This window comes from Miscanthus floridulus, chromosome 9 (assembly GCF_019320115.1).
Source record: "Miscanthus floridulus cultivar M001 chromosome 9, ASM1932011v1, whole genome shotgun sequence".
In the NCBI taxonomy this organism is placed as follows: Eukaryota; Viridiplantae; Streptophyta; class Magnoliopsida; order Poales; family Poaceae; genus Miscanthus; species Miscanthus floridulus.
This window is the reverse complement of record NC_089588.1, coordinates 42473260-42487640: the sequence shown is the minus strand read 5'-3', so window position 1 is coordinate 42487640 and position 14381 is coordinate 42473260. Positions and strand designations below refer to the sequence as shown.

The following is a 14381-nucleotide window of genomic DNA, read 5'->3' as shown; positions in this document are numbered from 1 at the left end:
GTCTCAAACCTTTTTTTGCCTTCCCATTCACTACGTCAGATATGGTTTTTAGGGGCGGCTAATAAGCATTTGTAGGGGCGGTTCGGCCAGCCGCCCCTACCATACCGTCTCTACAAATCATGCATTTGTAGGGGCAGTTCCTAGACCGCCCCTATAAATCGATTTGTAAGGGCGGTCTGGGAACACCAGCCGCATCTACAAATCGATTTATAGGGACGGCTATAGTACCAATCGCCCCTACAAATCATTTTTTCGCCAAAAAAAATTTAAATTTACAATTCAAATTTGACCAGAACATATATTTTTCAATTAGCATTAAAGATAAACAAGTAAACTAACCAACCTTGTTCTGCCTCAAAACCATATGAACTTTAACTATGTCAGATATATTTACATATGGAGCAAACCATTTTTCATAATTTCGTCAAACATACCATAGCCGCACACAAAGAACTCAGACTAAGAAAAAAATAGAAATACAAAGTAAGGCAGATTGCATCATCTTTGCCTTAAACCACTATAGGAATGTATAGAAATTACTGAGTACACCAAGTTCTGACCACTGGTGTGCTTAAAAAGATGCTTTACCTGCATTATGAACTTCAAATAGTTGTTGATAGCATAGAGAAAAGCAGGTACTGCAAGAAGAACATTATCGCGAGCAGCCTGGCCAGTGAAGAAGGATGGTTAGTGTGGTGGACAAGATCACTAAATTCGTATAGTAATATTTCAGAGCAAATCAATTGAGACCTATGGACTACAGTAAGTAGTAAAAGATTCACTGTACAGTTCTGTAGAAGTTTACATGAGCCCTCTAGTCAAATGCGATATTATGCATCAAAATGACAGCATATGGCTAGGTAATCAAGGTCCTATTCTCTTCAGAACTAGCACGCATTTCCAACATATGGGTTTTCCAAGAGAACTATAAACTCAAGATACAAATCAGGAAGGAACTGATCTTATCCAAACTATAAACATGGCATAGTTTCAGTCTTGCAAGTCATATTACCTGCATAAATATTGATACTGTGAGGAGTGGCTTGTCTCCCACCTTTAGACGTCTAGCCTGCAAAAGAAAAAAACCAACTCAGTAAGCAAAGCAAAGATATCAGTGATAGCAGAAGCCTACAACACACAGTGCTCAAATTAAATGTGAGAAATTTTAACATAACACTACACAAGATTATACCCCTATCAACTCTTGGCATATATAGGCATGTGATTCTATCTATCAAACTTTTTCATCACAAAGAAACACTTAGCATACAGAGTTCTATTTCTTCACAAGCTCTGAGTCTTCACAAGCAGTATATGTAATACTCATGCACTGAGTCTTAATGTGAAAATTAATAATAATAGTAACACTAAGGCCTAGGTTTAGTTAATTGTCATGATTAGTCATGGGTTAATGCATTTTATGCCTAATTTAATGCTTAATGTTCTACATTATGCCAAGTTCATGCCTTAATCAGCCCCTGTTGATGATGTCTTATGCTAAGACGGTGCATATTAAGCCACTAGGGTTCAGATTAGCATGTAGGAGGAGAATTTGCAAATCACGGCCAAATTGAAACTTTCCCCCAAATCCCCGAAACCCTAGATCATGATTTTCGCCCGTTTACCCCAAATTTCAAAATGGAAACCCTAAACTCAAAATGAACTAGCTTGTCAGTTCTTCATATATGTATCAAATTGCTCACAAGTTGAGGTATTTAGGTACTTTTTTACTTTGAAATTGAGGTATTGAGAAAGGTACAAGTGAAAAAGAGTGCACCCATGAGGTCAAGAATGGACATGAATACTCCACAACAAAGAAGGAAGCACTCACTACATTGTCTAAACTTGAGGGCACAGGACAAACATTTAGAATTTGACTGGACAAGTAGAGGCCACAACAAACATAAATTAACTGCACAAGTAGAGGCCAAGTACCGTACCTATGATCTCAACTGTCCCCAACCACTAATTATTTGAACTAACTGCAATAGATAGTGCACGGCAATTAACAAGCATTCCCCAACATTTCTTACTGCATGAAGTGGGGAAACATATGCACTTACAGTGCGGTAAGGAAACGAAGTGAAATTACAATAGGCATGTGCTTCATGCGGCCTCCAGTAGCGCGCCGGAGAGAAGGTGAAGGGGACTGCATGCAATTGCATTGCAACATATAGTTGTGTACCATTATAAATGTATCCACTATTTATTGCAAAGACTGTTGTACTTTTTTGACACAACCTAGATACAGGTGCATATGCATTACAACGCGTAGTTACATTTAAATATCAATATATGCCGTAGGAACAATTTTTTAAGAGCAGGAAGATAAAAAAAATAGTTGTTTTCATATGCAAACATGACAGCCAAACTTAGATCAAGACATAGCAGACAAACACAACGGCATGGATTATAGAGGCCCAAACTGAATTAACCTGGAGTATATGTGCAGCATATTTTTGAGCAGCAGCATCTTGCTCCGCACAGATACGGGCATCCTCTGTAACTTTCTGCTCTTGCTCTACACGCATCAGAACCTACAGTTGACCTAATTGTGTGTGAGTAAAGATGATATAGTGGTAACAAGGTTCATTTAAAGCATCATATGTGCAAGAACTGCACCTGAAGCATTGCTTGTTCTTGTTCCTTCTTGTCTGATAGAGCTTGCCTTAGCTCGGATAACTCTTGTTCCAATTGCTCAACCTAGGAGATAGCAAATGTAGAAACAATCATATTCCAAGGAAACAAGAAATTTCCATCTAGTAAGTTTAACTACTTAACTAATAATTATTATTAAATTGAAAGCATATTCTAACCATTAGATTGACTTTAAAAGAGATGATACTATACTGCAAATTTGGGTTCAACATGCAAAATCAACATCATAAGAGACAAACATTCTAAAGAATAATATTTGCATTTACCTTTGCACTTAATTCACATCTATTATCTTGCTTAACCATCTCCATAAGTGCTATCTCTAATTCATCAGCCCTGGATACAGATGACAAGGAAAAAGCAATATGAAGAGTTAAGTGCCAATGTTTAATAATCATAGTGAATACTCAACAAAAGGATTGACTCTTCTAATGTAGGACACTAAATGGATCTATGCCCCTTCTTCTAGAATTGAAAGGAACACAGTGTCCACTCCTAAATACAAAAAGAAAATGCATCTTATACACTATTACCACCATCCTTTGGTGAAAGGCTTTCCTGGAAGAAAGTTGAAGATGAGTTGTAAGGAACATATCTCTCATCTTTCAGTGGTCGTGTTTTTAGTGTTTACTTGCCAAGTCATGTTTTTTTTTTGCCCCACTACAGGTTGAATAAATCATCTACTAGACTCCATTTACTTCTTAAGATAATGATGCACAGCTATGCTGCATGTTTGAAAAAAATATGTATCTCATCTTCATCATCCTCTCCTGTTAAACTTTGAAAAAGTGGCCCAGACATAGACCATGGGTACCCAAGGTTGCAAGTAAACAATATGCAAGGATCAATGGCTTACCACTTCAGAAGTCACAACCCACACAACTAAAGTCATACAATATAATTTTGGTGATTTGATGACATCAGTGAATAAAGTATTTTTCAAATACCACTTTCCATATGACAAACATGTAAGCTCAACTAATTTGACTGAAATCCATCAACCTTGACTAACTTTTGACGCATAAAGACAACTGTTTTCAGAAAATCTACATGAGCTCTGTTGGCATTGTGATGAAGGTGGGAACAAAAACAAGTTTCAGCCACAGAACAACACGGTGGATCTAGCAGGTGGTAAACATGACAGGAACTATAACCTGATTGACCTAACTTCAAGAATTGATTAATGACTGCTTACATTGCCAGATTCAGGCTCGTCTTCGCCGGATCAGGCTTCTCCTCGTCGGATCTGGTGGTGGCCACTCGGATCTGGGCTGGTCCTCGCCGGATCAAGCTCATCCTCGCACGGATCTGGTGGTGGCCGCCACCATGTGCTTCATGCGGCCTCCAGCAGCGCGCCAGAGGAGAGAAGGTGAAGGGGACCGCGCCACCAAGTCCCGCCACCGCTGGAGCTCGACAGGAGGCCACGCCACCGAGCCACGACATCGAGCTCTGCCACCGTGCCTCCGCTGGGGGGAGGGGACAGGGTCCCACGCGCCGTCGGAGCAGGAGGAGGGGGACGGGCCCCCGCGCGACTGCCGGCGCTGGAGGAGGGGGGTGCGACGCCGTGCGCCTCCGCTGGAGAGGGAGGGTCACCGTGCAGGGGAGAGGGAGGGGCGGCCTGGGGGAGAGACGGAGGAGGGGCTCGGAGGAGAGGGAGGGTGTGGTGCGGGACAACGAGCGAGGGAGAGAGAGAGGGAGGGGAAGGAAGAGTCGAGACGGAGAGAGAGAGAGAGAGGAGGGTAGATGATATTTTGGTTTGGTGTACGTCAGGCATTTGTAGGGGCGGTTCAATCACCAGCCACCCCTACAAATACCAACACCGGGGGCGGCTGGTGAGTGAGCCACCCCTACAAATCCGACCCTTTGTAGGGATTTGTAGGGGCGGCTCGTATCACCAGCCGCCCCTGCTGTTCCATTTGTAGGGGCGGCTGGTCTCTGGGCTCCTCAGCACGCCACTGTAGGGGCGGCTCTATCACCAGCTGCCCCTACAAAAAATTTGCTCCGTTGCTACAAACCGTTTTTCACGTAGTGATTGGCTGTCTGCAGCAGCAGTGGTCGGCGGCTCTAGGAGACACGGATAAGTAATAGCAGTTCCAAGTGCACAAGACCCTTCTTAACATTAAAGCACTTCTAGTTAGTCTCAACGGTTCATTAATGATCAAAGGGGAGGAACCACAGTTTGCCCTCAAGCACCGTAACACATGTCACTAATAATTAACAGAAGAGTCACTGATGTATTCTACTCAAGCTTAAAATAACGTTCCACACGACACAAAAAATTTGGGAGTTACGTTACAAATACTGATCGATCTTAATTTGGAAACAAATACAATAATATGAACCATGTGACGGATGAACTCAATGCATAAAAAAGAAAACTAGAATTTCTAAAATAAAATGAAGTGTCGTACCAGACAAAACTACGCAAGCAAACCTATCTAGGCATTGTCAGAACTAAAAGCCACATAGCAATTGGAACAACCAGTTTAAGCTCCCTGAAAGACTGAGATAGCTATCAACCAGCGGTGCCGCCTGCCATCCGAGAGGTCAAATTTGCCTTGTTCAATTCCTACATACTCCGCACGTACCTAAAAACGGAAAAACATATGATAATTGGTGGCCATACTTATTCTCCACATCATGTACTCACAATGGTCTTCATTAGGCTTCTACTTTGGCATGGTCGGATGGACGCCTGCTGCACCCCTGAGCCATCCAATCTTGACGAATTCTTTGGATCTGGAGTATGGGACGGTTGGGATGGACGGCTGCTGCGCCCCTGATGTCATCCTCCAAAGCCTCCACCTCGTCTGCAACAGCAGCTTCGCAATTAATATCTATAGCCAGATGTTTGAACCCTGCCAGGTTCTGCAACCCAAGGACGAGGCCACCTTCCCCAAACTTGAACTGGCACCATGCCATCAGTTCCAACTTGAGCCTTTGGAGCTTTGGCATGGCTCCCGGCTCAAACTCCACTGCCGCCTCACGCCAACAGCGCAGATGAAACTTGACCAGACGCTGGAATCCTTGTCTGCTAATTGCATACCTTGCGTAGAGGATGCCTGAATCTCCATTTTTATCATTTAATAAGCCAACAGTAAGAGAGAGCAGCATGGGTAAACTTGCTAGGATATTTATTCCTTCCTTGCCTGCTTCACCACTGACACGAATGCGGAGGCGGGTCAGGTTGACTAGTGAGCTGATTTGAGGGCCCACCCTATTTAAGTCACGTGTATTAAGAACAAGCTGTCGAAGTGGTGGTGAAGTAGGGACACACGAAGCCATGAATGAACATGTGGCATCAGGATCACTCTGCCACACACGTAGTTGTCGCAGGTGCCTGAACAGCCTGGAGAGTGTTGAGATACATGCTTCCTTGTGATCCTTCATATCACGTAATTCAGTAGAGCATGGCCAATCAATTTTAAGTAATTTTAGATTGGTCAGATCACCGAGTCCTTGGATAAACTTTACAGATTGAATACCCAAATTGATCCTTGATAGCTCTTCCAACGCCTGTAGACTTCCGATTCCATCGGGTAGGCGCACCGACTCATGGACAAGAAGACGCACTAGCTTCTGCAACTGGATAATACTTGCTGGTAGCTTTTCAAGACATTGCCATCTCACATTTAGCGTCTCTAGACATTGTAGCTTTTCTATATCTTCTGGAAGCTTGCTGGCTGAAAATTTGTTGTCTATCTTCAAGAACTTCAACTGACCTAAACTTTTGACATTTCCAAGAGAGCATTCACCAACCTCACCTTCTATATTCAACACTCGCAAGACTTGGCTGTTTAAGAACTCTGTGGCATGCTTATTAACCAGAACTGAATTTGAGCCAAAGATATTGATGGAACGGATCTGAGCTCCATTTTTTATCATCTTGGCAATCTCTTCCGCCCGGGAAGAAATGTCTTTTTGGATGGATAGACGGCGAATCTTGTTTGAAGAAGAATTTTTAGAAAAACCATTACCATTCCATATAGTAACAAAGTTGTCCTCCACGGCCTTTGATACAATAAACTCAAGTATGACATCATGAACTCTACACTGTTTCACCGTTGCACCGTGTCCCCCAACCTTGGTTGGCTGCACCAAACTTCTATTGATGAGCTCATTCAAGTAATTTCTCCCTAGCTGCTCCATACTTTCCCTGTCCTGTCCAGGAACCAGTCCTTCGGCTACCCATAGCAATATCAATTGTTGGCAATCAATGGGATAATCCTCTGGAAACACACTTAGATATAACAAACAGCTCTTTAGATGGTGAGGAAGGTCAACGTAACTCAGCAGCAGAATTCTTTTCATCTTATCAATGGGAGAATCTTTGTCAACTGCAGCAGCAATAGACCTCAATACATTGACCCAGACTTCCACTGCTTTGCTTCTGTTTGCTAATAAACCAGCTATACTGATTATGGCTAGTGGTAAGCCGCAACATTTCTTTAAAATATCATCGGATACTTTCCTCAAATCTGGGTGGCAATCATCACCGGACAAAAATAGCCTCTTAAAGAATAATCTTTGGGAGTCCTCATGACTAAGGGGCTTTGCTTGATACATTTGTGCAGCAATACCAGTACAACAAGATTTGGCTACTGCTTCAATGCGTGTTGTAGTAATAATTCTGCTTCCATTGTCATTGCGAGGTAAGGCAGATCGTACAAGCTCCCATGCATCGACATTCCAGATATCATCGATCAAGATGAAGTACCTGGATACATTGGTTGTGGAATCACGTTATTAATTATGTAAGGCAACCATGAATTGAAGCGTATTCCAGTGAAGTTAAAGATGTCGGAGAAATATAAGATGGATCGTAGTGGCACACTTTTTTATCAGTAATTATTACACATGAGAAATACAGTCTGTAAACTACCATTATTTAAAAAATATGTTACAACCTCCAAAATGGTAAGTGCCGCATTAGAACACCTAGAGACACACTCAAAAGACACGACGCATTCAATTCAAAAGCTGAGTTCCAAAATGAGATATTTATGGATATTTAGAATTCTGGTCATATTTTCCAAGAAGTAATTTTACTGAGTATGGATTAGATGGTGTAAAGTAAAATTTTTACCAAAATGATGCACAGTTGACTTGAGTTTGTTCATTGTTGCAACATCTTTAATGATGACATTTGATAGATATGCTGAGCCATTGAAGTATCTGTGGTAATTTTATGCTGTCAAGTTCATTAGGCCAGGAAAAAATGAATCATTTTTTAAAATTTCCAGAAAAATTCATAAATGGCCTAATAATTAGGTGAGCTCATGTGATGAACAAATATTGCACGACATTATTCTAGCTAGATGAACTGGTTAACTATTAGAAAAAGAAATAATATTGATTACCTCTTGTCCTTTAAGCATTCTTTCACTGTGCGGATGAGCTGCTCAACTGTCTCTAACATCTGTGCCTGGTCAAAATGGCTCTTGCTTATTTGAGACAATATATCTCTAAGAAGTTTCTTCATATCTGGAGTTTGTGATACAGACACAAAAGCTCGGCTATCAAAAGCAGCTTCAGTGATTTTGTTGTACACCTCCATGGCGAGAGTGGTCTTCCCCTGTCCACCTATCCCATAGATGGACACCACCTTGTGCTCCTTGTCTTCACATCTCAATAAGCTGATGATCTCCTCACGAGGAGCATCGATTCCAACAAGATCCTTGGCCTCCTGAAAGAGTGCAGGTGCTCGAGGATCCAACGGCACTGGCTGAGATGAGGAGGCGAGGAGACACTGATTGATGTCGTAGTAGCGTTTCCCCCGCTCGCTCTGCTCGCTCACGAGCCTCTTGAGTCGTCGGATCTCCTCCGCTATTCCTCTGTCCTTGAACAACGTTTTCACCATTTGAATGGCCTTGCGCACGAAGTTGGCCGTGGAACCTCCATCTCCATGGCTGTGATTGAGCACAAAACGGTCGATGCAATCCTCAATATCGTAGGACAGCTCACGCACCTTGCTCCTCCAGTCTTTGGCGAGTGGATCAATCTGGTCGTCGTCCTTGTCTTCGAGCTTCAGCAGCATGGCTTCCATGGTGCGCAGCTCGTCTTGCAGGGACCGGATCCCTTGCTTGACGTCTCTGGCGAGGCTGTACTTGTCGGTGAGCATGGCGGCCAGCTTGTTGATGACGGAGCCCAACACACCCGTGGCGGCGCTCGAGATCATTTCGGCCATCTTGACTCGCGACTACTGGCTGAGTGAAATGCTAGCTAGCTTGTGCGGTGGTATGAGAGAGGATAGGTGATTCAGTTCTCAGGTTAAAGTGGGGCAAACAACAACGCATCCCATTAGTTAAATATATAATGGGATTCGATTCTATTTCTACAGCTGAGCACTGGGAACGACACGAAGTTTCCTTTCACTTTCCTCGGTAACCACTTTCTTCCACCAACTCTCTCTCTCTCTCTCTCTCTCTCTCTCTCTCTCAGTTTTTCTATTTCAGCCAGGCCATCTCAATCCGCAAGCAAACTTCGTGCACCTCCGCAAGAAAAATAAGAAACAGAAGATAAACATCCCCTTCCCTACAACTCAGACCGGCGGAAGGCGGGGGCGGCTATGGTCCACCAGACTTTCCTCCGGTCACATCTCGACCCTGCTTCGTCCTGTCCAAGCTGGCACCTCCGGGACGCCAGCCCCTATCGTTGACTTGGCACACCATCGTTTGTGACACCTTCGAAGGTTATGTTTGGTGTTGCTCTTGTAGGCTGTTCCACAACGAAGGTACTTGGCGACTGCTGTTGCATGGCAAGGTGGACAAGAGAAGCCCGGTGAAGGTCCCCGGTCAGTCTGTCTACCTTCGGCCATGCTGAGTGGTGATTGGCGTCAGGTGGGCTAATGACACACCTACCTTAGGTTGCTAAAGAAATACTAATGAAAAATACTACGAAGATACTCCCTTTAGGTTGCTAAAAAAAGTCATTTTGAACAGCCACACGGTCTCCAAAGCATAACTTTGGCTTCTTATTTTTATAAAAAATATTTATTCAAAAGTGATATATGTTTATTTTTATGAAAGTATTTTTCAAGGCAAATCTATTCATATGGTTTCCACGTTGCCAAACTTAACAACTTAAAATTTATTCATGATTTACATTCCCAATGTTTGACCAAGTCTTGTCCAAAACGATCTGAATTACCTGTATGGAGTGAGTAACTATTAATTAGCTGCTATTATCTGATTTAGTCCAAGTAGTGAGATAGTTATTATCTAGAGATCGAGCTAACAATTAGCTATTTTATTAGCTGCACCTATTTGGATAAAAAAAGATAACTATTAGCAGATAGCTATTATTTATAGGATCGGCCTTAATGAACCGAATCCACCGCCTCCCTCAGTTGGTGTTCCACTATTCATATCTTATTTAAACATCTCATCTTGTACATCTTAATGAGTTTAGCCACAAAAAACTTAAGTTGTTTTATATTATTATTACCACTCTAAATATGAAAAAACTTCTTAGAAATTGTTGGAAACAAATTTCTTGAAAAATACATGGTCCACGTCGCATCAAAGAAAACGAGTACTACACCTTCTTGGTCCTGCCTCATCTAACGCGCATTTACTAGTCTAACTAACGTATATATACGTACATAAGTCATGCCCATAGAAAGCGAGTCTACAATGCTGAAAGGAATCCTAATTAACTCCGGGAGTATTTGCAGTTGTAGGAAGACTTGAGAGGCAGGTTATTAGTCGTCGCCACGGCGAGTCCACACCCGAGCGTCTTCGAAAGTCTAGCTTAGAACGATCTCATGAATTTTCTAATCAATAAATAGTACACAAGACAAGAAACTAACATGGATTTGAGAGATAGTATCGCACACTTCACGATGTGTTCCTCTCTAACAACACAATGTTCAGGGCAGTCTATCTCTCCACCATATTTAGTAGCTTAGAACTAGTGCTAGCTCATACCGTTGGAGACGTCCTTAGGGCTTCTTCAACAGCAATCCTAAATTGTCAGCTCATGTGACAGTGAGAGACACTAAAAAGATAAATTTAAGAGTAAATCTACGCATCACGAGACGAACCAAAGACACAGTGTTCATCGATACATGTGCGAGACTATCGCTTTGCACCTCGCTAGTCTATTTCCTTTTTCCATTCTCTTTCTTCCTCATTGGACAAAGTCTGACACATGCTAGCGACTTCGACCACCGTTGAGGGCACCCTCAGGTCATTTTGGACTTTGGAGTTCTCAAGTTTTTTTCCCCTTTAGTTCTGGACATTGGATGCCTTTCTGTTGGATTTGCATCGGGCCTGGTTTCGAACAATAGGTAAGGGTGCCTTCACCCGTCAGCTTGTCAATATGTTGTCGTACTCCCTCCATCGAATGAATCTTAAGTTTAATAAATATGTATAAATATATGATGACTACAATTTTTCTTTATAGATTTAACATTGCAATCCAACGGCTCACCGATGAAGGTATCAGAAATATAGGCATTGACAAGTTGCTATTCATTTTCTGTTGTTTTGATAATGACTACACGCAGTTGAATAAGCCAATGCCAATGCTTGAGGGCATGTTTGGTTGGTGGTTGAAAAATATACTGCCTGGACCAGAGAGGCTTCCCAGACGTCCGATTTTAGACCCCTGGAGCCAGGATCTGTTACCTGGGAGGCCTTTGCCTGCTAGGACTCCAACCAAACAGCCCTTGAATGCGTCAAATACTCAGTTCAATTGCCTTAACGATAGTATTTCTCGGCAGTGGTACCTATGAAAAAATGAGTGCCACAAATATCTCGTATAAATATCAGAAAAAACTCAGTTTAATTGGGTTGATGACCAGGACGTAACATGGTCGTCCTCCATCCACAAAAAAAGTAATTCTTATTTTTCGATGAAACAACCACTTTGAACTTTGACTAAAATTATACAAAAGATTATTAACATTCATGATACAAATTAAATATAATTAGATTAGTTATAGAATGTATTTTTTATAAGAAATTTATTTAGAAACATAAATGCTAATACTATTTACTATAAACTTTGTCAAACGTGAGCTATTTTGACCGACATGGATCCCATAATTACATTCTTCGGTGGATGGAGGAAGTATTTCACAAATGTTTCACCTTGTAATTAAATAATATATGAACCATGACTATTCTTAGGAATCAATAAAGCACGTCGAATGGCATTCCCTCGAAAAAAATCTAAACCTTTCGTATTTAGGCCATGTTCGCTTCTCTTATAATCCGTCTTTTTCAGCTTGTTTTTTCAGCCGGAACAGTGTTTTTCTCTCACAACAAATCAGTCGGAACAGTATTTCGGCTTATTTTTTCAGCGAAGTGAATGGGGCCTTAGCTCTGTAAATGTGGATGATTAATCTCTCATCAATCCACCAGTTGTAGGATTTCTATTAACAGTGGAGACGAATTGGAACCTTTGATAAATACTCGTGTACTCCGACTTGTCGTCAACCCTGCTAGCCCACAGAAAGAGACTTGAATGCTGAAAAGTAACCTTAACCAACTACTCCTACGTAGTACTATTTTTTATAATGGAGGAAGACTTGAGAGCCGGGTCAGTCATCACGTATTGAACGCTGAAAATGAACCTTAGCCAATGCTGAAAATGAACCTTAGCCAACTTCTCCGACTTTCCAAGAAACAACTTTGGCTAAATATATATTTAAAAATATTAATATTTATGGTACATAATTAGTATCATTGGAAAGATTTGTGAATCTAGTTTAGAGATACAAATGTTGCACTCATTTTGTACAAATTGAGTCAAACTTACAGCACATACACCAATGGCGATAGTTATTTTGGGACGGAGGGAGTAGTACTATTTTGTTTTTACTAATGGAGGAAGACTTGAGAGGCGGGTCGTCATCGCCAAGTTATCTTGGAGGTTTCCGTGACCATGACCATCGAGCTCAAGGAATTAATTTCTCGACATGGACACCGTGCCTTTTTTTTGGTCAGTTCCGGATGGGCTCTTGGTTACAACAGGTTGTCTTTGGTTTACACCCACCTGGAATATATTGTACTTTTTATGTCTTATTGGTTACAACAAGTAGACTTAAAAAATACAATTCCAAACTAATGTTTGATTACAATTTATTCTATTTGATCTTGCTGAAACGATGTAGTATTTGATAAAAAAAATATTCATATTGACGTTCAATTCTATGGCAATATACTGTTTTGTACATTTTTTACCGGTAGGAGACTGTCATGTGCTACTCTTTTATCAGCAGACCCTGAGTAGTGCCTGTCGTTTTTATGGCAATGTGTTCTCACGTAGTTTTTGCTATGGATTTAGAAATAAATCATGTGACGAGTCATAGGAAACAATGCAAGAGCCCGCCTCTGTTAAAGACTGATGGAGGCGGGTGCCTTAGACAGCCTGCCTCCATTAATCGCCTAGCAACGGAGGCGGTTGTCGTATAACATCTACTTCCATTAACGGTCTTTTAACCAAGGTGGCTACCTAACAACATCCACCCCGGTTAATCAATTAATGGAGGTGGTCCCCTTACTGCGCCCGCCTCCGTTAATAGACCATTAAAGGACGTGATCACTTGTCCCTAGGGTTGGGCAAACATTAACGGAGGAGGCACTCTATTATGCCTGGCTCCATTAATCCTTCAGCACCATCTCGCAAAATCTTTTATTTAGTAGTGCTCATCATAAATGTTACCTATCTTACCACAACCTTGGACATTCTCTAAGCAACGAGGCAACCTCCATATGCCCCTCGTCTCAGTGACCTCTAGCGAAGCGTATATTTGGGGAAGAAAAGCAAAGTATGAGAGAAATGATAAGGTTGCAATAGTCTACAGGAATTGTCATGACTCAGATCGTAGCTATAAATAAAGTTTTAACTTGAAGAGTGTGTACACATATACCCGCTTGTCCTCCATCAATAATGCACGCCCATGTCTAGGTGACCACCGCTCTTCGATCCAGCTGAGACTAACACCAGACTACACCTAAACCGTAGTAGCATGCGTCATGACAAATAAAACTAGGATCATGCCTAGAGCCATCTCCCCCCCCCCCACCCACCACCTCACACAATGTACCTAGGGCCCTCGAAATCCTATGAAAACTCATCTCCCATAGCACTGGTCCTAGACTAAACTTGTGAAAGGATTTAGATTGCTAGAGGATGATGAATAGCCTATAAAAATTTCTACAAAGATCACAAGACTAGAGCAAATTGATTAGTACAACAAATTACCCTAATAGCCACTATTTGCTCTAGCTCTGGTTCACCCAAGCACTGCCCTACACAATATTAAGTCTAGTAGCAACAGGTTTCTAATCTAAATCACAACACCACTCGACAGCTACTAGCTATACTAGAGAGCTAAACAAGCTAAGCAACTAAAACAATCTACTTCACTAAACAACTAACTCTACTCTAGTGAGCTAAACAAGCAAGTACCACACCCAAGCTAGAAAAGATTGTAAAAACGAAGGTACTTGACGACTGCCGTTGAATGGCAAGGGTGTCTGTCCATGTCGCCAAGGTGGCCGGCGCGCAACTTGCGATGTCATGCCAGGAAGTAAAAACAATATTCAACTGGTTGAAGACCAAGCAAACCCCGATATTGTAGGATAGCTCACGCACCTTGTTCCTCCGGTCTTTGGTGAGTGGATTGATCTGGTCGTCGTCCTTGTCTACGAGCCTCTGCAGCACGGCGTCCATGGTGCTCAGCTCGTCTTTCAGGAAGCAGATCCCACGCT

The 14381-nt window shown here is 42.0% G+C and overlaps 2 protein-coding genes across 2 annotated transcripts; both read right to left on the bottom strand.

Annotated features, from left to right (window-relative positions):
• Positions 1-1978: 1978 nt before the first annotated feature.
• Positions 1979-4101, bottom strand: LOC136479727 (uncharacterized). The gene is made up of 6 exons (XM_066477495.1): positions 3854-4101; positions 2925-2994; positions 2623-2703; positions 2436-2537; positions 2064-2149; positions 1979-1982 (listed from the first exon to the last, which is right to left on the bottom strand). Exons 1-6 carry the CDS (start codon positions 4099-4101, stop codon positions 1979-1981), a joined length of 591 nt encoding a protein of 196 aa, XP_066333592.1.
• Positions 4102-4774: 673 nt separating this feature from the next.
• Positions 4775-9130, bottom strand: LOC136481820 (disease resistance protein RGA5-like). Its single transcript, XM_066479106.1, has 2 exons — positions 8019-9130; positions 4775-7375 (listed from the first exon to the last, which is right to left on the bottom strand). The coding sequence occupies exons 1-2, from the start codon at positions 8843-8845 to the stop codon at positions 5320-5322; spliced, it is 2883 nt and encodes a 960-aa protein (XP_066335203.1). The 5' UTR covers positions 8846-9130; the 3' UTR covers positions 4775-5319.
• Positions 9131-14381: the final 5251 nt, after the last annotated feature.

Bases quoted from the DNA above. Each gene is read 5' to 3' on its own strand.
- LOC136479727 (XM_066477495.1), bottom strand. From the start codon at position 4,101: ATGTCGTGGCTCGGTGGCGTGGCCTCCTGTCGAGCTCCAGCGGTGGCG. The intron at 2,995-3,853 runs GTAAGCAGTCAT...ATCTGTATCCAG, and splicing joins ACGAGCCTGAATCTGGCAAT to GGCTGATGAATTAGAGATAG. The intron at 2,538-2,622 runs GTGCAGTTCTTG...GGTCAACTGTAG, and splicing joins AAGAACAAGCAATGCTTCAG to GTTCTGATGCGTGTAGAGCA.
- LOC136481820 (XM_066479106.1), bottom strand. From the start codon at position 8,845: ATGGCCGAAATGATCTCGAGCGCCGCCACGGGTGTGTTGGGCTCCGTC. The intron at 7,376-8,018 runs GTAATCAATATT...CAATGTATCCAG, and splicing joins GAATGCTTAAAGGACAAGAG to GTACTTCATCTTGATCGATG.